At 40.8% G+C, this 22,346-nt stretch overlaps 2 protein-coding genes across 4 annotated transcripts in view; one reads left to right on the top strand and one right to left on the bottom strand.

Moving 5' to 3' along the window:
• Positions 1-21,872, bottom strand: part of LOC114317624 (uncharacterized) — a 46,957-nt gene extending 25,085 nt beyond the window's left edge. For 2 of the 3 annotated variants that reach the window (XM_082874145.1, XM_082874144.1), the window contains exons 1-4: positions 21,599-21,840; positions 21,392-21,497; positions 18,130-18,251; positions 17,744-17,803 (exon numbers count right to left, since the gene is read on the bottom strand). In XM_082874145.1, the coding sequence (XP_082730271.1) occupies positions 17,744-17,803; positions 18,130-18,251; positions 21,392-21,497; positions 21,599-21,825 (515 nt within the window). In that variant the 5' untranslated portion in view covers positions 21,826-21,840. Of the gene's footprint in view, positions 1-17,743; positions 17,804-18,129; positions 18,252-21,391; positions 21,498-21,598 lie in introns of all 3 variants that reach the window. The other variant, XM_082874143.1, reaches the window with a different exon arrangement.
• LOC145792524 (uncharacterized) lies at positions 4,338-5,322 on the top strand. The gene is made up of 3 exons (XM_082873198.1): positions 4,338-4,843; positions 4,953-5,071; positions 5,275-5,322. The coding sequence occupies exons 1-3, from the start codon at positions 4,372-4,374 to the stop codon at positions 5,320-5,322; spliced, it is 639 nt and encodes a 212-aa protein (XP_082729324.1). The 5' UTR covers positions 4,338-4,371.
• Positions 21,873-22,346: the final 474 nt, after the last annotated feature.

Below are 22,346 nucleotides of genomic sequence, written 5' to 3'. Positions count from 1 at the left end.
AAACCCTATTCTATACACCTTCTTTTTGTTGCACAGCCGCCACAGGCACAGACCCAACTCATCTTCTTCAACAGGCACAGACCCAGCTCCTTTCCTCCTCTCCAAGAAGGCTTCATTCTGGATTGCTAGAGGCCTCCGACGTGCTCATCTTCTTCAACAAACTACACTGCTGCCATTCACACAGACCTCCATCACAGCTTCCATCAACGCCGTAGAAGACCCAGCCACTGTCACGGCAGGCCAGCACCAGCACCAGCTTCCAGCAACGCCAAGAAGGCTTCATTCCAGCACAGACCCAGCTTGGGGCGAGTCCAGTTCTCTGTAGAAAACGCGAACACAGTGAGAACTTTCACTCCCCATTTACGACAGAGGGTAGCGATCTCTGCCAGTTTCTTTCCACCGGCTCTGTGAATTTCGTCCACCGACAAACCTCTCTCCCGCCCGCATCTCCGGTTACCGTCCAAAATCACCGCCACGTGTTTCGGCATCAGGTCTCGTCGGAGACCCTTTGGCAGCTCCTCCTCATCGTCTTCATTTGATAAATGTCCGTTGGAAACCACGGTTTCGGCATTTGATGAATTAGAAGCGACACTCCTCGCAACTACCACTTGCTTGCGAAATTTGGGAAGACAACTGGAAATGAAGAAGTTTTTTTTTGTGTTTGTTTGAATGGTTTTGGATGAAGCGTGAAGGTGTAGAATTGGAGTAATGGGTTTGTGTTTGTGTTGTGAAGGAGGTGAAACTGGGAATCTCAGTGAAGGGGGTGAAACTGGGAATCTCAGTGACAGCATTTTTGCAACGTTTTCTGTGCTACCAATCACCCCCACAGCCTTGTTTAAGTCTCGTATTCACTTTATATGGAACTGAGTGCTGGCCTTTAAAGAACACTGCTGTAACTTCGTCTTCCTCTCCTCACTATTGAATATTTTTTTTTTTTAAGGTTGCAGGTTGTTCATCGCCGTTGCTGTTAGATTTGTAAATACAAGCTTAAAACCCTTTTTGTCAAACCCATTCTCAGCCCACTCTCTCTAACAGAGACAGATTCGGAGTTCGTCTTCTTCAAGGGGCTCTGTTTCGCGGTTTGCTTACTACCGACTGCTGCAATTCTGGGCACCGACTGCTGCAACTCTGAGTGCATCACCAACCTGTCACAGCCCCGACTACTGCAGATGTCGTGACCCAAGCTGCTACTGACCTCTCTTTGCTGCAACTCCGACCACTGTTGACTGCGACGGTTCCAACGCACACCACACACGTTCGCCCTCTCAACGCAACGTGTGTGGTTGCTGACTCTTCTGTGGTACCAGCGTTGCTTCCGGCTTCAACTTGTCCAACGCCGACCACGCACGTTCGCCCACTCAACGCAACGTGTGTGGTCCTGTCCACTACCGGTGCTATTATTGATTTACTCCGGCTATCTTCGGTACTGGTTCCACCCATTCGTGGCCTATTTTCTGCTTCCCACATTGACTCTAACACAGCCGTGCACTTCCTCCGTTGGCCCAAACCTGTGAGTAAGCTCTTTAAGTGTTTTGTTTATTTATTTATTTTATTCTTATATATGTATATTCTTTGTGTGGTGGCAGCACTACTTATATATATATATATATATATAAATAAAATAAACAAATAAATGAATGAATCCATGCAAGAACTTCCATGTGGGATTTATTTAACTGGATTTTCTGACTTGAAATTTGCCAAAGAAATTATGGGCTATTGTATAACTTGAACTATTGTTGCTGAATTTTTTTTTTTTGCCGTCGTAATAGAATATTTGCCACTTGAATTGAGCAAAAAATAATATTGACTTGGGAGGAATATTCTTGTAGCTTGCACGTCAATCCATCAAATCTTGCTACTGATAAGTAATGTAATATACTTCGGATCTCGGACTTGAAATTTGCTATTGAACTTCACTCTGTCCAAATTTTGAGCCCCGTATAAATTGAACCTTTAATATGGAACATAGTGACTTTAAGAAATTGACCCGATTGAACTTTATCATGAAGCGACCTATGACATTGCACCTCTTATTGATGATAGAAGACGAAAATCTATATGTTGATGATGCACCCATTGGTATTAAAATTTGTTGAGCTTGAAGAATATCCGAGAAAATGAATTGTTGATGACGTCCGAAGTTGAATTTGTTGATAAACCCATCATGTTGCATGTAACAATATTCTGAATTTTAATACGGTCAACTCTTTAATATTTATACTGGTTATTTCAGCCATATGTCTTCTCGAAAGAAACCCGTAGCTCCGGGGTCATCAGAACCGGCTCTCATGAAAGAGAGGGATGTACCTCCGGCATCTGAGTGGAGGAAATCTCCTTATTTTGGTCGGAAGGACCCCTTCTGGCGGGCGGCTACCTCCACCACTTCTCTTCTATCTCCGAAGGCGGCTCCATTATGTCTCACTGAGGACACTGACTCTGGACATGAGGCCCTCATTTCTCCTTCCTCGGTGCTACGCTTTCAGATTGAGCGGGGGAACTTTCCATACTGTTATCCTCAGTTCAAGGCCTTCTCAAACCCTCCTTTCGGTTGGCAAGAGTGGGTCGATGATGTCCTCTCGGATAAGAGCCTCTGTCAACGGCTTCAGGAGGCCCGGCTATTGATCCCGGTGAAAATATCTAGATCTCTATCCATCCGTCGCAACAATGCTAGCCTGGAAGCCATGGCTCTTCGGTGGAGCACCGAGACACACACCTTTATACTTGGCTAGCACGAGATGGGGCCCACCCTTGAGGATGTGTTCATGTTGCTGCGTCTGGAAGTGACCGGCCCTGATGCCTTCGACCCTGAGCAGACACCCCCCGAAGATGATTCTTTGATCCAATCTCTGAAGCTAAATCTTCAAACTTGTGGTCGGTGGAGTTCTGTTTTTGATGGTTCAGCGAGGAGGACTAGTCGAGTAAGGACGGACCGTGCCTCCTATACTGCATGGATCCGTCACTTCTTCAAGGATCTTCAGCCCTTGGCCAGAGATGCTGACCCTGACTCTCGGGAGTATGAAGCCGGTCCGATGTATGGCTCCAGGCTCTATTTCTTAGGATTTCTGGCTTGCTTCCTTTCATTCTTCATTCTTCCGAGCACACCTCCGGATTCCCTCAATCCTTTCGTCTTCCCTTTGGCAGTCAGGCTCTTTAGAGGAGATCGGATCCCTTTGGCTCCCCTATTTCTTGGGAATCTCTATTATCGGCTGGATCTACTACATCGAGATATGGTTCGCTCCGTGGGTCGATATGAGCCTGTCTCCTTCATTCACAGCCAGTTCTTACTTTGTTTTTTCTTCGAGAGGTTCCCAAAATTTGCCCCTGCTCCGACTGTATTCGAGGCGGAGGTTCTTCGGGAGATAGTGGATAAAGATGGCATCCTCGTGCTCGATATTGATGGGTCTCGGACATTTGAGAAAGCGAAGTCTTGCCAGCCGTTGATTACACGTTGATTACACATTTGTGGCACGGCCGTATGTATGCCCACCTGTAGGTGTGGCCACACCGCTTATCTATCATGGTTCCTCCCGCTCGGTGTCCTTTCCTTTGCCGAAGAACATCCCTGCACCCTTTGTTGATATGCTGATTATGATCCGTCCGAGTTCATTACCGGTGTGGCATGAGGAAGGCGTTGATAGTGCCGTTTATAGGCCTGACCGTGTAGCATGTCAATTCGGGTTTGATCAATGTGCCTCGGGGCCAGCACCTCATTTATTATCATTTTCAGAGAGCTACGGGCGCTTCAGTCGCCGGCTTGTACACACCGTGCTTCCCATATCCGGCTCTTTGACGATGCCAGGCTTGAGCCGAGTAGGGGGTTTCACCCCCTCTTTCAGGCGGTATTGGCAGAAGAATATCGATGCGTTTATTGCATTTGTCCAGAGCAGACCAACCGTATGTTTGCCTCCGCCGATTTATAAGAAGGATTCTTCTCTTCGGCTACCCGAGAGCCGAAAATCTGACCACATGTACGAGGGTTTCTTCACTTCATATGCTCCAACTGACCCTTCTGCTCGGGCATCTGCTTCTAGCTTGGCAATTACTTCTCCAGAGCCAGTCCCTTTGAATAAGGCCTCTGGTCCTCGGACGACTCGCCTTAAGAAGATGGCTCACAAGAGGACTTCTGATGCCAGTCCTTCCGCTCCTCGCCTTTCCAAAAGGCTTCATGAGGTACCCGAAATTCTTGATTTGAAGCTACTTTCCTTCTTGCGACTATACCTTCTAAAATGAAAACTTTTATTTGCCCATGTTGTGTAGGATCCTGCGGTTGTTGACGTTCTCGGTACCGTGGCTCCTGGCCATGCTGCCTCCCCCAGGCCGGACTCAGACTTGGACGACACCCTCCCTTTGTATGCAAGACTTGTGAAGATGTGCACCCCTCGTATAGCAGTTATAGATGACGATGATGATGAGGCTGAGTCCTCCGATCATTTTTGTGACCTTATTCCACGCACGCGTCGTCATCGCCCTACCGTAGCTGAGGAGGAGCACTACCTTGGTGACGAGTTTATTGGGGCTCACCGTTCTGATGTTGAGATTGCTGGAGGGACTGATGCCACAGAAATTGATGTCGCGGGCCATGCTTCTAGAAGCGATGTAGAGATGAGGTGCGCCTCTGGGAATGGTGTGGAGGTGGATGTGCTAGAGATCTCTGAGACTCGCTCTGGCACTTATGGTGATTCTCATCCTCCGGCCCTCCTTCCTTCTTCAGGGATGACTGCTACTGTTCAGGCTTCATCAGACATTGAGATCGATCAGGTGGTCTCTACACGACCAAGTGACTTTGTTGATGCTAGGAGTCCTTCAGTTGCCCCTGCTTTGCATATTGATTCTCCCTCTGGTAATCTTTCTTTCTGAAGTTTGTCATTTACTTATATCTGTGAGAAATCTTTACTTAAATGACTTTCCTGTTCCCTACCTCTAATAAGGCCTTCTTATCTTTTCTTCAGTGTTAGCTGCTAACGGGGTCTTGCCTTCACCTACCTCAGACTCTGCTCCAGTGTTAGCCGCTACCGGGGTCCTGCCTTCACCTGCCTCGGACTCTGCTCCAGTGTTAGCTGCTACCGGGGTCCTGCCTTCACCTGCCTCGGACTCTGCTCCAGTGTTAGCTGCTACCGGGGTCCTGCCTTCACCTGCCTCGGACTCTGCTCCAGTGTTAGCTGCTACCGGGGTCCTGCCTTCACCTGCCTCGGGCTCTACTCCGACTCTCTTTGTAACTCCTCACGGTTCTCCTTCTCAAGGGGGGACACCTGCCTTTGAGACTACTGCCAGAGGTTCTTCATCGCCAGTGCCTTCGAATATTTTGGATCTGAATCTTAGTGATTTCCACATTGATAGTGATGCTTTTGGTCTTTCCCCTTATCATTCGGCATTCTCAGGCTCGGGACCTCTGTCGGGAGTTACCCCTCCGGGTGGTTCATCTAACCCGATAGACATGGGGGAGATTCCTGAGACTAGCAGCTTTCCGGCCCCAATTCCTCCTTCAGCTTCTGGCAAAGTATCATTTCTCCATTATTGGGTAGCTCCTGAGTTTGCTTCAGTTCTACAGCTTGTGCATTCAAGTTACCCGGAGACCTTTGCTTCATTTGCTTGCCAGTGTCCACTCATTCAGACTGCTCTTCTCGAGTCTTTTGCCACTATCTTATATAGCTTGGACAGGCAACGGTTGTGTGACCTTAATGGGAAAGTAGTCGAGACGGCGTATCAGGGGATCTCTGACATGGAGCGTCACCAAGTGGACTTATCATGGCTTCGGAAGCGCCTGGATATAGCTTCGAACGCCAGTCATCAGCTGGAACTTATGTCTGTGCTTGCCTCTTATCGCACCTCTATAGATGAGATAAAGGCAACTCTTCGTGAACTTGAGTCGGGTTATGCTCGGGCCTTGGAGACTTTAGAGGCACACTCTACTGTTTGTCCTCCAGATGTAGATATGACGGGCAGCTTCTTCGAGGGTGTCTTTAGGAAAGATTGAGTTTTTTTTTTTTTTTTTTTTTTATCATTACTTTCTTGCCCCTTTCGATAAAAATGTTTTATCTAGGACAATGCAATGAAATGACAAAATTTTTGTTGTTTGGATATTTTCGCATTGTTTTCTCATTCTACTTGATAAAATATTTATTTCGAATGATACAATGGAAAGAACAATCATATGCACATATAAAAGCTGAAATATTCTCATTAGTTCTTCAACTTTCTTGACGAAAGTATAATAGATTCACTGTAAGTGATGGGATAAAACATGCACCATAGAGAAAACCAGCTTCTTCATAACGTAAGGGAAATACAACTTTTAGACAAAGTAAGAAAGTGAAAATGAATTTCAACATAGATGAGTCCAACTATGGGTAGTAATGCTTGATAAACTTTGCATTGAGCGGGCCAGTTCGGAAGCCGTCTTCAACCCTTACAAGTTTGTAGTACCCGCTTGAGCTCGCCCGAACCACCTTGTAGGGCCCTTCCCATTTTGGAGAAAACTTGGGCAAAGGCTGTCCTCGCATGATTGGGTCTACAATCTTCCATACTAGATCACCTTCTTCAAACTTCCTTGGTATCACAGTCTGGTTATAGGCTCGGGCGATGGACTCATGATACCTTTCCATGACTTTTGCAGCTCTGTCATGCTTTTCCTCTAATGCTTCCAATCTGGTGGTTCGAGGCTCCAATACTATCCCCGAGGCGAGAGCCATTCGAGCAGATGACGTTTCCAACTCTATAGGTAACACTGCCTCGGACCCATACACAAGGGAGTAAGGAGCTGCTTGAGTTGGCTTTCTCTTCGAAGTGCGATACGCCCACAGGGCTACTATCAACTGTTCGGACCAAGTCCCCCCAAACTCATCCATCATCTTGCTCAAAATCCTTATCAGTGTCTTGTTTGTGGCTTCCGCTTGCCCGTTCCCTTTTGGATAGTAGGGTGTGGATTTGTGATGCTTCACTTGGTAAGTCTCTAGGAGGCTCTTCACATATTTGTTTATGAAGGGAGTGCCGTTATCCGAGAGGATGGTGTTTGGTACTCCAAATCGGCAAATGATATTCTCCTTGATGAAGTTCGCAACTGCAGGCCCCGTAGCGTTCTTCAGAGGAATTGCTTCGACCCACTTTGTACTCAATTCTGTGGCTGCGAGAATCCACTTGTACCCCTTAGAAGATGTGGAGATGGGCCCTATCAGATCAAAAGCCCAGGTATGGAACGGCCATGGCGTTCGGATACTATGCAGGTCTACAGCTGGAGCATGGATCAAATTTCCGTGTTTCTGACAAGTCTGGCACCTCTTCACGTGATGGGATGCATCTGACTCCATGGTCGGCCAGTAATACCCAAGGTGTATAAGTTGCTCGAACAGCCGAGCCCCTCCTTGATGTTCAATCTCGTGGGCTCTTCCGAGGACTAGATCTGACTCCTCCTTGGAGAGACATCTCAGGGGAGTGCCCTCAATACTTCTTCTATACAGCTTGTCCTGATCAAGAAAGTACCGCCTCGCTCTCCTCTTGAGGTGTGCAATGTCCCTCGAGCTCTCAGGTAGTGTTCCCTCTTTGAGATAGTCAATGTAGACTTGCCTCCAGTCAGGGGTATCAATTTCAAAGCAACTCTCATCCTCCCGGATGTATGACTGACACTTGGGGCATTCCCTCTGTAATTGATTTGAGTCCTTCTCCATCTCGGGCCAATAATAACCTTGTCTTTGGATTCTTCTATAAAGACTGATATCCCCATCCCCGCAAGACTTTTCATGGATCTGTTGTAGTCGGAAGCTTGCTTCTTGTTGGCCAATACACCGGGCTAGGAATCCGGTACCTCCTCGGAAGTAAAGTTCACCTTGAATAATTGTGAATTGGGCAAGTTTGGCCATAGTCAGTTTTCCAACTTTGCTTCTGAGTTGCTCGAGGACTTCTCCTCTCCAGTCCTCCGGAAGGCCTTTGTCTTCGGGTATTATTGAAGGTTCTGTTCTCTTCTTGATAACAATTGTTGCCTCTTCCTCTGGAATGTCAACTCTTGCCCCTAATGTTGCGAGGGCATCTGAAAACTTGTTGTCGGAGCGAGGCACATGCTCTATTTCGACCTTCTGAAATTTGTCAAGAAGCCTTTGGACTGTTGTTCGATATGTGGCCAAGGCAGGCTCCTTTAAGACGAACTGTCCTGAAACTTGCTTCACTATCAGCTTTGAGTCCCCCCGGATCCGAATCTTCTTGATACTGTGCTTCTCAGCTACTATCAAGCCTAAAATAAGAGCCTCATACTCGGCTTCGTTATTCGAACAATGGAAATCCAGTTTATAAGACAAATATAACTTTTCCCCACTTTTGCTTGTAAGGACTATCCCGGTTCCTCCCTTCCCTCCGGCTACTGCTCCGTCAAAACTCAATGTCCAGAAGCTTTCCTCGGAAGCCATAGCTGCGTGCACCTCTCCTCTTAATTCTTCATTCACTGGTTCATAGTCACCACTTGGAAATTGGGCAAGGAGATCAGCTAAGGCTTGGCTTTTGATCGCCTTGGGGGCTACACATGTGATCTCGAATTCACCCAATGCTAACAACCATCTTGCCACCTTCCCGGTTAGAGCAGGCTTGCTGAGGAGGTATCGGATTGGATCACTTCTAGTAACAATCTGAATCTGATGTGCTAGGAAGTAATGTCTGAGCTTTTGGGCAGTGAATACCAAAGCTAAACAATGTCTCTCTACTGGAGTATATCGGACTTCTGCTCCTCGAATCTTCCGACTGATGTAATACACCGGGCGTTCTACTCCATCTACATCTTGGACCAATAATGCCCCTATGGACTTGGGGGTTGAAGTTAGGTACAACATTAGAGGCACCCCGGGCTGCGGGGCTATCATGGTCTGAGGCGAGGTCAAGGCCGTCTTGATTCTCTCAAAGGCCTTTTGGTGCTCTTGGTTCCACTCGAACTTGGCATCTCCTTTTAACAAAGAGCCGAAAGGCGCAGAGATCTCTGCCAGTGCTGGGATAAACCTCCGAATATAAGACACCTTCCCGAGGAACTTCTTTAACTCCTTCTGAGAATGCGGGGGAGGCATTGCTCTGATAGATTTGACCTTGTCTTCATCTGCCTCGATACCATGCCTATGTACAAGAAACCCGAGGAACTTCCCGGCCGTCACCCCGAAAGCACATTTGAGAGGATTCATCCTCATTTTGAATTTCTGGCACCTCTTGAATACCTTCTCAAGGTCTCGGAGATGGTCTTCTTCTTTCTTGGATTTCACCACTAGATCATCAACATAATCTTCCATCTCATGATGGATCATGTCATGAAAGATTGCAGTCATAGCCCTTTGGTAAGTTGCACCGGCATTCTTGAGTCCGAAAGGCATGACTGTATAGAAGAAGTTTCCGAGAGGTGTTCTAAAAGCAGTCTTTTCTGCGTCCTCTTCAGCCATCTTAATCTGATTGTATCCACTGAATCCATCCATGAATGAGAACATCTGGTGTCCCGAGGTAGTATCCACGAGGGTGTCGATGTGAGGAAGAGGGAATTCATCCTTCGGGCAAGATTTGTTCAAATCTCGAAAGTCTACACATACTCTGATTTGGCCATTCTTCTTCTTTACTGGCACGATGTTTGCTAACCACGTGGGGTACTGTATTGGCCGGATGAAACCAGCCTGTTGAAGTTTTTCAATCTCCTCCTTAATTTTCTCTTCGAGATCTGGATGATATTTTCGAGCAGCTTGCTTAATTGGCTTGGAGTTTGGGAACACATCAAGATAGTGGGAGACTAGGTCAGGATCTAGTCCGGGCATTTCCTTATATGACCAAGCAAACACATCTGAGTATCGGCTTATCAACTTTAACAACTGTTCCCACTTTTCTGGGCTAAGGCTCGAACTTACGAATACCGGCCTCGGTGCATCTTGTCCATCACTCAGATCTATTTCGATAAGTTGTTCAGGCTGAGGCTTCGGCTCATCTTGCATACATTCTGGAGCCACTTCAGGCTTTATTACTATATCATTGTTAGGAGGCTCTTCTTTTGACTCGGAGTCGGTGACTGAAGAAACTGACTCCCCGCACCTTCATAAATAATACACCATCTTGCCTCCTTCTCGAACTTTCATCACCTTCCGAGGAATAGGCGGACTTTCTGGTCTAGACATCGCCCGCTTACTTGATTCTGTCATCGGCTCCTTGTCATCTTTGATATCCTCCCAACGAGGAATTTTGACCCCTCGAGGCTTAGAGGTGGTGGGAACTTCTTCGACAGCCAGTTCGGTGAAGTAGATGGCATCAGAATAATGAGCTTCATGGATCTTGAACGGCCTTTCTGTAGCCTGAATTGTCACCGTCTTCTTTCCCCATTTAACCTTAACACACTGATGATAACTTGATGGTACAGCCCCATATCTATGCATCCAGGTCCTCCCTAGAATGATGTGATAATTTGCCTCAGAATCGATAATATGGAACTTGGTGGCCGAGCGAATCTCTCCAACGGCTAAATCAACTGTTACGCATCCGATAGTAACTCTCCTTTCTCCACCGAAGCCAGTGATGACTATCGGCTGCTTCACAATGCGTTCTTCAGAGATTCCGGCTTTTTCTAGAGTAGCGCGAGTCATAATGTTGATAGAGGCTCCACTATCTAGAAAGGCCCTTTTGAACTCAACCCCGTTAATAAAAACAGTCACATAAAGTGGGCGATTGTGAGAAAAAGGATACTTTTGATCAGCCTCGGAGAAAGTAATGGCACTAGATTGCTCTTTTGCCTTCCTCAGGATAGACCCCTCAGTCGACATGCATTCCTCATGGTGTGCCTCGGCTATATTAATGATAGACTTGGTGATTTCCGTTCTTGCCTCCCTGGAAAGTCCAAGCTGGTCAAAGAACTGCTTGAACTTTACACAGTCTTGCAGGGTTTTGGCATAGTGATCCGGATCTTTTTCCACTCTTGGAGGCTCGTAGTTAACCATCTCCTCGGTCTCCTCAAAATAAGATGCCACATAAACATGGTGTCCTCCTCTTCCATAGTATTCTTCTCCTCCTTCTGGATCAAAGGGATCTTCGCCATGAGTCATAAATGTTCTGCCCTCTGGATCGAGAGCACTTCCATAGTAAACTTGCTCACCCTCTGGCTCGAGGATGTCGTCCAGATAACAGTCATCGTCATCGAGATTAGCGATAGCCTCAATCATTGGGCCTTCATAAGCTATCATAGCAACATTCTTGCCCTTGTCTCGGTGTTGAGGATACGGTTGTTCTCGGATGTCTTGAGTCCCTCGCTTTTTAAACCTCAATTCGTCTGCCTCGACTTTATCTCTGAAGATTTTCCTGAGAGTCCAACACTTCTCTGTCGGATGTTTCAATGTACGATGGTAGACACAAAATTCAGGGCTCTCACGGTCCTTTTTTGATGGCATTTCTTCAACATAAGGCAATTTTAGCTCTCCGTCAGCCAACCATTCCTTAACTAGAGCTTTCACTTCCTCGATTCCACATGGATAAGAAACATTCCCCTTTTCACCATTATATTGCTTTCTTTTCTGGCCTCTATGACCTCCTCCTTGTGAATTTCGGGTATCCGGGGCAGAGGCAGCAACAACGATAGGTCCACGAGATGACTTGAAACTAGTCTTGTAACTGGCTTTAAATCCGGACTCCTGAGCCTGAGGAATGCTAATGTTCCGAGCTGCTTCTATTAATGCCGAGAAGGTGGGTAGCTTGTGGTTAACTAGAAACATTTTGTACCTGCTCAATGCCCCTTCTAGACAAATTTGAACCAGATAACTCTCCTCAACAGCTTCATGACAATCCACGGCCTTGTCTTGAAACCTTTTGACGTAGTCAAGGATGTCTTCACTTTCTTGTTGCTTCTCTTTACACAATGTAAGTGTGGTCACCTTCTCCGCCACTTGAAAGAACTTGGAGTGAAATTTGTTAACCATTTCCTCCCAACTTCGGGCAGAGTTTGGGGCCAAATTAACATACCAACTATATGCTCGGTCGGTGAGGGACTTAGAGAATTCTCTCAGTCGGAGGACATGGTTTGAACCATGAATACCTAGAGTCTCGATGAATCGCACAACATGTTCTCGGGCATTTCCTTGTTTGCCGTCGAACTTGATGAACTTCGGCACTGTATACCCCTCAGGGTATGGATAGCTCAGCATCTCAATGGGGTAAGGCGGCTTGACGTCTGGATCAGGCAAAGAGGGTAAGGTCCTCTTGCCCCGTTCGAGATCGAACATGGCCTGCACATCAGCGAGAGTGAGAAACTGTTGAGGGAGAGAGTTTGATGGTGGTATTCCCGGGACTTGGCTTATGTACCCGAAGACTGAGCTAGGGGCGTCTTGGCCATTCTGGTGCTGCGAATTCATCATTGGTGAGGACATTTGACGATACTGGCCATCAGCGCCTATAGACAAGCCAGTTGGTGATGGGATATTGAATTGAGGCCCATAGAGTCCACCGCACGGCGCCGCTATACCGGGTTGTGCTTGCAGATTTGTTGTCGGCACCAAAGGAGGCCCGCTTGGTGCTTGGGTAACATTTATTGATGGCGTAACAAGATTAGGTACGGGCAGAGCTCCCTTTTGTGCCATCATGCTCCTTATGTTTTCCTGGACACCAACAGTCGTCGGAGCGCCATTCATTACACCAGAAACTCCCCTAGTCACCATTGGATCTTGGCTCGGCACGCCATGGAGCCCGGGCATGGGCAAACTGCTGCCGCCTACTGTGGTTTGAGCATGTGTTACTGTGGCCGTGTTGCCATGAGCCATAGGCTGATTGGGGCCTACTTCTCCTTGGATTTGATTTTGCGCTCCGGCGGGAATAACTCCACCACCAGTTTGATTTCCGTTTGGCGCCGGTGCAAAGTTAGAACTCATCACCAACATGGTGTGAGTGAGATTCTGAAGAGTGGTAAGAATCTCTTGCTGAGTATTTTGAAGTCCTTGAATGGCTTCAAGTAAAAGTGGTTGATCTGGAGCCATGGTTCTGTCATCACCACCATTAGAGGATCCTTGTTGGTGAACTTCATCTTCTCCCGCCATCCTTGTTGGAGTTGTGTGGATTCCAGATCTCGTTGAGACCATTAACCAATCCGCCTCCCCAGTAGAGTCGCCAAAATGTAGGAGAGGGTTCAAGAAAGGAGTTGGAAAATTCGAAGATCTTCGAAGATCCTTAAAGAACAACTTCGAATTCTCTAGAATATGATGAGAGGCTTAGATTCTTTAATAATCTCGACTTAGGAACACAACAACAAAGGAGATGATGGAGATAAGAGATTGGGTGAAGAAGAAGGCAAAATGGCTAGAGAATAGAATAATGGCAAGGCTCTCCCATGGATCTCCCACTTTCACTCTCAAGGTTGATAATGGAGAAGGGAAATTAGTTCTTTCCCAAGAGTTAAAAATCTCCAAAATCCATTCCCTGTAAAGCTATGGGTGGGTGCTATTTATAGGCACCTCATGATGTAGGATGGAGCCCATGTGCAAGGCACATGGGGGATATTCTCTCTAACCACCTTGTCCGAGGGGGTGACCTCTCCGAGGAGGTGACTTCTCCGAAGAGGTGACCTCTCCGAGGAGGTGACTTCTCCGAGGAGGTGACCTCTCCGAGGATGTGACTTCTCCGAGGATGAGAAAACCCCGAAGAGGAGATCAATCCCTCGGCGAACCCTTCTTCTTAGCCACACCTAACCAATGATCCCCAATCATCCCAAAGGGTCAGGGGTAGTCCCAGAGGACGTCCTGCCGCAAAATATTGCCGAGTCTCATGGACCCCCCGTGGTCGTGCCACCTCGACCCGGGTATAGGCTAGTTTAACCGAAGAGTGAATTTATCTCCACTCACCGTCCTCGGGATCGGGTCCTTTGTTCGAACTCCATTACGCCCATGGTTCTGGTGCGTAGATCCCGGAAAGCTCCGAGCCCACAAGTGTTCTAGGACTCATTAACGGAGCGACTTCTAGATTGCGTCTGAATCCGTTCGAAGCCAAGTGTTTAGGACCTCTAGGTTCGTGGATCCGAACCCTTTCGAGTCCGAGTGCCTCGGATCTCTAGGCTTGCTTAATACCCTTTCGAGTCTGGGCCCGAGTAAGTCTCTAGGTTCGTGGATCCGAACCCTTTCGAGGCTTAGAGCCATTCAGCCCGTTTGACGGCGATAAATCCAAGCCTACCAATCTTGGACTTGCGATAAATTCGGGCCCACTAATCTTGAGCTATTGGGCCTAAATAATTTAGTGGGCTTAAATTAGCTCCTCTTACATATATATATATATATATATATATTATTTTTTTTGGTCAAAACACCAACACCTCTCACTGAATGTTGCGAATGTTGCACCAAACAGTGAGCTACAACATTCACACTTCGAATAACAAAACTCATCTCCCATTAGTCACATTTGTAGTATCTAAATTTGATTTTTATTGATTTTATTAAAATTCACATTTATGATTTTGTATGATTAAATTTATTTAAGAAATCTTTCAATTTATACACAAAATTTTTCAATTTATAAAGATGTTAATAAATTTATATAAGAAATATAACGTGTAATTAAATTTATTTATATGAAATGTTTTAAAAAAAAATTAGCATATAACCCAATAGGCGGACTTGGGATTTGTAATTATTTTTTTAACCAGACTTGGACTGATATAGAGACCTAATGTTAGAATCGGGCCAAACTTGAACAAATAAAAAATCTCTTATTATATTGTATTGAGCCGAATCAAAACTGATCTGGCCGATGAATGTCCATCCTAACTAAGCTACCACTTGGGCGCAAATTTTAATGAAAAAATGGCACCCCACCTATGTCTAACCCGTTTATTAAAAACAAAACTATTTTTTTTTGTTAAGTTTGATTATTAATTTTTCAGCTAAAAAGGGTAAAAGAGTAATGTTCAAATGATATTTTATTGCAACTGATTTAATTTTTTTGGTAATTAAAATTCTACATTACCTTCGATATTGTTTTCTTGTTGTAAACTAGAGTAATTATACTGTGACAAATATTAAATTTTATCTTTTTAAGTTGTTATAATGATTTTATTTTGGTATCACACCTTCAGATTTTTTTTAATTATTTATTATTATTTTTTTAGAGTTTGCCAAATTATAAAACAACATAGTCCTAATTTTATCTTTTTGAGTTCTATATAATGATTTATTTTTGATCTATATAAGCAATGTTTAGTATGTAATTATAATAATAAGGGTAAATTACATTTACCTTCCCTGAGGTTTTTGACAAATACAGGGACCTCTCTTGTAGTTTGAATAATTACAGTAACCTTCCTTACTTTACTTGACAATGTCAAGATTCCCCCAAACTGTGATTGTCGTTAGAAGATCTAACAGAAAGTGTTGATGTCACTCATTATATATTATGAAATATCCCAAATACCCTCACTGCGTTCTAATTCATCCAACTTCTACAGCCTCACTGCCTTCTAATTCACCTTCTACTCCTGTCATCGCCAAATACCAACCCATTCACCATTGTAGCACCTCCCACAAAATCAGAAATATACATAAAGGTATATATATGTAAGATATTTATGTATACATATATGTGTGCGCGTGTGATATATATATTGATTCAATTCTCTCTCTTTTTTTTTTTATTCAATCAAATATATATATATATATAAAGGTATATCTATGTAAGATATTTATGTATATATATACATAGGGTTTGATTCAATTCTCTATTTTATGTTTGATATATATATATATATATATATAGGGTTTGATAACGCCGCGTTGGAGGGAGGAGTTCGAGAAGTCACCGTCGTCGGCGGAAAGGAAGCGGAAATCGAGCGACGGAGACCAGAAAATCGATGCGTTTAAAGATTAAATATACGATTTTGAGGGAAGGTGAGGAGGAGGAGGAGGAGGAGAAACGGCCTAGCGCAGCGGCGGCGACTTCAATATTGGAGGAGGAGGCGGAGACGATACCCCAAGCTGAAGCGAGCTCGAGAAGAGAGGGAGATGCTGAGAGACCCTCGACATGGTTGCGATCGTGTGAGACGGAGGTGAAGCAGCTGCCGTAGGCGTCCTAGTCGCAGTCGTTGCAGAGGAGGAGATTGTCGGTGGCTAACCATTTCTCTCTCTCTCTGAAAACCCTAATTGGTATGGGAGTTTCAAAACCCTAGAACTAGAATGGAAGAAATTGAAAGTACATACTAATTTTTGCACAAGCTATTGAGGAGAATAATCGCCGGTGGGCTTTGGGATCACCGGAGGCAATTGTATTGGTCGGAGAGATTATAGGTAGGAGAGAGGAGATAAGATGAAAGAGAGATGGGGACAGAGCATGATGTTAGTGAGGTATGTATGAGAGCTATATGAATTAAAGGGTATTTTGGTCTTTTTGTGTTCAAATGAAAGGGCAATATAGTCATTTTGTATAATCAAGTAACGTCGTTTGTGTAAAATTAACGAATTGGGGGAATCTTGACATTGTCAGGTAAGGTAGGGGAGGTCACTGTAATTATTCAAACCACAGGAGAGGTCCTTGTATTTGTCAGAAACCTCGGGGAGTAAATGTAATTTACCCTGATAATAATTATGCATGCAAGTAAATTTTATGTAGATATTAGCAAATATGTATTGTGGGTTCTTACCATATTATCTATAAATTTTAGTTTATCTATCTATATTATATATATAACCAAATGTAGTTGTTAAGTCAAAAAATTTCAAAACTTGAATCCTAAATTCTCATAATTTTGAAAGAAAAAAAATATTACGTGGCACTATCTTTCACCTCTTTTTTTACTCTTCAAGCCTTTTCACTCTCTCTCTCCCTATATAAAATATAAAATATTAAAATATTCATCTATATCCATCATCCATATCCATCACCAACAATAATATTTATCCCCCAATAATAAATATTCATCCATATCCATCACCTACAATAATATCTATCTCACTCTCAATCTCAATTTAATAATAATAATAATAAAAAACCCGGAACTCCTATAACTTTCACACACACACCTCTATTCAATTTATTCCAATCAAATTCAATCATTTTCTCATCTATCCATCTTTTATTTCTCAGAATAACTCATTTTCTCCATTGTTACATTTTGCAAGTTTGATGATCTGAAAAAATCATTACAAGGTCAGTGTAATATTATTTCTTATTTTATATGTATTTTTTTAGTGTTTGTTACTTTGTGTGTATATATTTCTCTTTCTTAATATTTTTCAATTCATCTACACATCTTTTCATATTCTCTATTTTTATGCTCCTAATATTATTTCTTATTTTATATGCATTTTTTTAGTGTTTATTTTATTGTATAAATATGTATATAGAGCCTTATCTTAAGAGGTTGCTTAGGATAAAACAAACTTAAGGCCGGACTATCCTAGTGGAATGTGTGGACCTCGTGTAGAGTGAATGCAATGCTACATGGTATTTTGGACCCAATATAGAAAAAAATATAAATAAATTAACACCATGTTTGGTTTGAATTTCTAAGACCATTTTTAGAAATCTGTTTTTGAAAAAATAAAAATTAGTTTGACAAAAATAAGCATCAAAAAGATATTTTAAAATTTTCAAAAATTATTTCCTCCCTCCTAAAATATAAAACTATATAAAAATGATAAATATTTTTAAAATTTGTTTCATTAAATTAATTTTTAATTTTTATTTTTCTAAAAATAAATTTTCAAAAGCAAACCAGATAGAGAAATTTCACACAAAGAGAGACACAGAGAGAGAGAGAGAGAGAGAGAGAGAGGGTCATTACACATCAAATTGGCCTCTTGTTCCAATGTTTCCTGGTTCAGCCCAATTAAGGTCCCAGAACCTGCACATTAATTCCACCACAAAAATATATCATTCCAAGCCTCCAAGGGGGTCTTTATTTGCCTCTTTTCTTTGCTCGTTAAAATTTTAGTTTTTACCACTAAATGATATATTCTTCCAAAATTTTCATACATAATAATTTTCAGAATGTTGGGTCAATGTTCAATTTTGATATTAAAACATTTTTAATGTTTTTATTTTTATTTTTAAATAACAGTTATGTTATTCTGTCACATCATTCAATAAATAAATTTTTATTTATATATTATTATTCATATAATATTTAAAAGGCAAAAATATGAATGAGTTGGAAGGCAATGTAGGTACCCCCCATTGAGTTGGGGATTATGAAGTTCAAGCAAATTGTCAATTCCATTATATTGAATTCCAATGATAGCTCCTCCTGGTACTGATAATGTCAATTTCAGTATTCCATTATCCATCACCACCTACATTCAACCAAAAATATATTAATATTTCTCAATTATATTTTTTGACAAATATATCTTAATGTCATTACTGATGTAAATTCATTTTTTTAAAATGTTATTCAACTAATATTATTTCCAGTCCCGCTACAGATTCCCACGATCCCACATATTTGTGAGTGAGAGGGAGGTGGGAGAGATGGAAAAAAAAAAGAAAAGGGTAATGAGTGGTCCCCAAATAATTAGGGGTCACGGGGGTCACAAAAATTGGGAGTGTCAAGTATTTTTGTATGATTGCCAAATTTGTTTGTTCAGTTGTTTTCATGGCAAAGTTCAAACAGCTCATCATACAATTTACAAGTAAAAGCACGAAATCATTGAAAAACAACTCTAACATCTGATTTAGTTCTGTTCATGATTTTCTTTTTTAATATGTACACAATTTAATAATATAATCATAATGAGTGTAATTATATATTTTGAGTAATAAAATATTTTTATTTTTTTATTTTCATGATTCAGTATTCAACTCTAATAATTGTAACGTATTTCAAAATTTTGTATTATAATTTTTAAAAGCTTTCTAATTTATTTGTGAATTCAATAAAAAGTTCAAATTAAAGGTCATATTAGGCTCATGTGGGCTAGGCTAGGTTTGAAGCCCATAAGCCCATACTTTTAAGTCCATGGGTAGGAGTGAAAAAATGACCTGTGATTTATGAGCGGCTCAAAATTCACCAACAGTCCGAAGTGAGCCCGATCCGTTTGGGCCCAGACCCGAGCCTAGCTCGAGTCCCAGAGCCTGGGCCATAATTTTGAAGCTCGACCCGTGGCCGGCCCATCGACTCTTTTACGGCCTATTCAAGACCCTGCCCGTCTAACCCGCTCGAGACCCAGTATATTTTTTAGTGAAAATTAACAAAATTTTAGAAGAAAAAAAAAATATTCAGGCCCGTCCAAGCCCAGCCCAAGCTCAAGCCCAGGCCTGGGCCCACTGGCTCGCCCAAGATCCGAATACCCCTGGGTCTGGACCTAATTTTCTGGTTCGGCCTAAATTTTGGTTGAAGGCCCGACATGAGTTGGTTGGGCCAAATTTACATCCTTATCCATAGAAAGAGAGTAAGTTTTAGAAATATGGCATAAGTCAGCTTTAACCTGACCCATTGATCATGGGTCAGGGTTTTAAATTTTAAGGTCAAGCTAGCCCATTGTCAAGGCTTAACTTAAAGGAAAAAAAATATAATTAACCTATAAAGATTTATCTCTATTTGATTGTATCTTAGCAAATATTAAATACGTATTTGCGAGCATTCAAAAAATATAGGGACGGTTCAAAAAAAAAAAATCAAAAGTTTTAGTCAGGCAAAGCTATAGTACTTAACTTCGAATTTTTCTTAAGTATAAATGTCAACTTTACCCAAAATGTTTGAGATTTTATAAATTGAACCAGTAAAATTAGTTAAAAAGAAAAGAGAATTGTTATTGATATTTTATTTTATTATAAATACATTTTAAAAATTTTCCTTTAATGTTTAAAATTATAAATACATGATTCTTAATGCACATTAAAATATAATTTTTTGGAAAAAATTTATACAGAATTGTAGTGAAAATAATAACTACATTTGCCATGCTCATTAATTCTACTAATCACAAATAAAATTATCAAAAGATCTTTTATTTTGATGTAATTTATTAAAAACCCAATAACTGATGTTTTTTTTTTATTTTTTTTTTTATTAAATTTATTTAGAGTAACCAACACATTCGGCCAGGTGATTGTATAGTACCATTTTTGTGGTGTAAGATTGTGGGTTCAAGTTCTCTAGAGAGGAGAGGAGTTTGAATTCTTCATGGTGTTTATTTTTCCTTCATTTCTTTCCCATTATATACGGATTTCAAAAACTGAAAACTTGTGAACCATTGTAAGCGTAGATCTATGCTTGATTTTGTTGAGCTATTACTGTCTCAATTTTTGTTTTATATGCAATTTACCAAATTTAACTACTTTTGTGGATGTGATTAGAAATATATAATAATATTATAGTGTAAAATTTGATTTTGATATAAATTGTGTATAATTTGTATTGACATAATGATAATAGTGATACTTGTTAAATGTCACCACGAAATTAAAATCCCGGTTATGTCACTGGCTTTAGCCTTGTAACAAATTAAATTTTGAATTTTGTTAATTTAAATTATAATCTTTTTATTTATTTTCAATTTAAATTATTCGCCTATTTTCATTAAGTAAAATCAACGGAAAAAGAATATTTTAGCCATTAATGTAGGCATACATAGGCTATGTTTGGCATAAACTCTTTGGGCTAAAGTAGCTATAAAAAGACAAAATATGTTAAAAAGTCAATAAGATAAAATGTCACATCCAAACCCTAATCATTTCATTTTTTTCTCACAAAAATAAAAAAAGCCAAAAAATTCATCCCGAACGAAACTTTTTAGCTCTAGGCTAAAATACCCAAAAAAGCCAAAAAATCAAATATCTAAAACGAAGGCATAAAATATATAAAATACTTTTTCATTAAGTTTAATGACTAAAATATTTATTTTTCTATCGATTTTACTTGACGAAATTAGATAAATAGTTTAAATTGAAAATAACTCAAAAATTTAGAATTTAAATTAACAAAATTAAAATTAAAAATTTATTTTATTACAAGACTCAAGCTTTGAGTTTTTATTTTTACTTTTATTTTTCTCAAAAATATAAACATTCGTGAAAAAATAAAATTCCAGTTGTGATTGGATTAAAGATTTATATAAATTTAAGAAAATGGAGGATACAATGAAAAATAAGAACATTGGTATTCAAGTCAAAAAATTAGACCAAATTTTTCAGACCAATGATGTGATAATCAATAAACATATTAAAAGTAATATTATCTCTCATATCTTTTATAATTATCAACTAATCATTTCACTTACAATTTTTTATTTTTTTTGGGTGTCCCCTTCTATTTTTCGAAATGCAAATTGTTTAACAACTCTTAAAATTATCATTAAATGATTCATCATTCCATAAAGAAAGAAATTAAGAAGATTATTTTATTCAATTTCACATAAATCAAACACTACTTAGAAATAATGAATAAAAACAAAAGAGAAAATTTGAAAAAGGATAATAGAAGGAGAATTACATGATCATCTTGAATCAGCAACTGCACATCAGCCATTGATGCAATGCCCTCCTTCTTCTGATCCCTAGCAACTTCTTCAGCGAAACGATAATCGGAAAACTGTTTCCTGAAATCTCTAATATATAATGCTTTTATGTGCTAAAAAAATCTCTCAATAAAAACGCATATGGTGGTGATGATTTGGAGAAGTAAAATTGATGCAATTACCATTTACATTTCTCTTTATTCTGGTGAGGCAACATAGAAGAAGAAGAAGAAGAAGAAGTTTCAAGGCTTGTAAGAGTTGTTGCTTGTAGTAAAATTATGATTAAGAATGGTAATGGATTGGCTTGAAAGAGAGACAAAAAAAACCACATCTTTTTCGTTTCGGTTCCTTCCATAGGAAGATCTCGTGACTTCAACGTTACTTCTGTTAATCTCACACGATTTTCCATGCAAAAAGTATGCTCTCTTTCTCTGTCCAACAAATTTTCCAAGTCAGGTGTGTACTGTGTGAATTACCAAAATTATATACTAATCCTCGCACATGGGTTTTAATTTGATTTTTATTAGTTTAAAATAGTAAATTATATTACTTGTCTTTATATTTTTATTTTTTTTGGTCATTTTGAAATTTATAATTTTAATTAGTTGGATTTTGATTTTGAATTTTTTAGTTTTGCTCATTTGACCAAATTCACTTCAATCGTTAGTATTTTTCTCAATAAACTAATTAACACAAAATTTAAAATTAAGAGTTAAAATTGAGTCAATTTAAAATATATTGACTAAAATAACAATAAAAAATAATATGAGGACGACCAATATAATTTGGCCTAGTTTAAACAACTACAACTACACCCCTTAAGGTTTGCCAAAAATATAAATTACCCTATGCGATTTTAGAATTACATTCCGTTCCCAGAAATTTATAATTTCATAATAAATGACCATTTTATTAATAAATTATCAACTC

This window comes from Camellia sinensis, chromosome 6, assembly GCF_055761805.1.
Source record: "Camellia sinensis isolate YWXY chromosome 6, ASM5576180v1, whole genome shotgun sequence".
NCBI lineage: Eukaryota > Viridiplantae > Streptophyta > Magnoliopsida > Ericales > Theaceae > Camellia > Camellia sinensis.
Note: the sequence above shows the minus strand (reverse complement) of the source record. Positions and strands in the feature narration are given on the sequence as shown.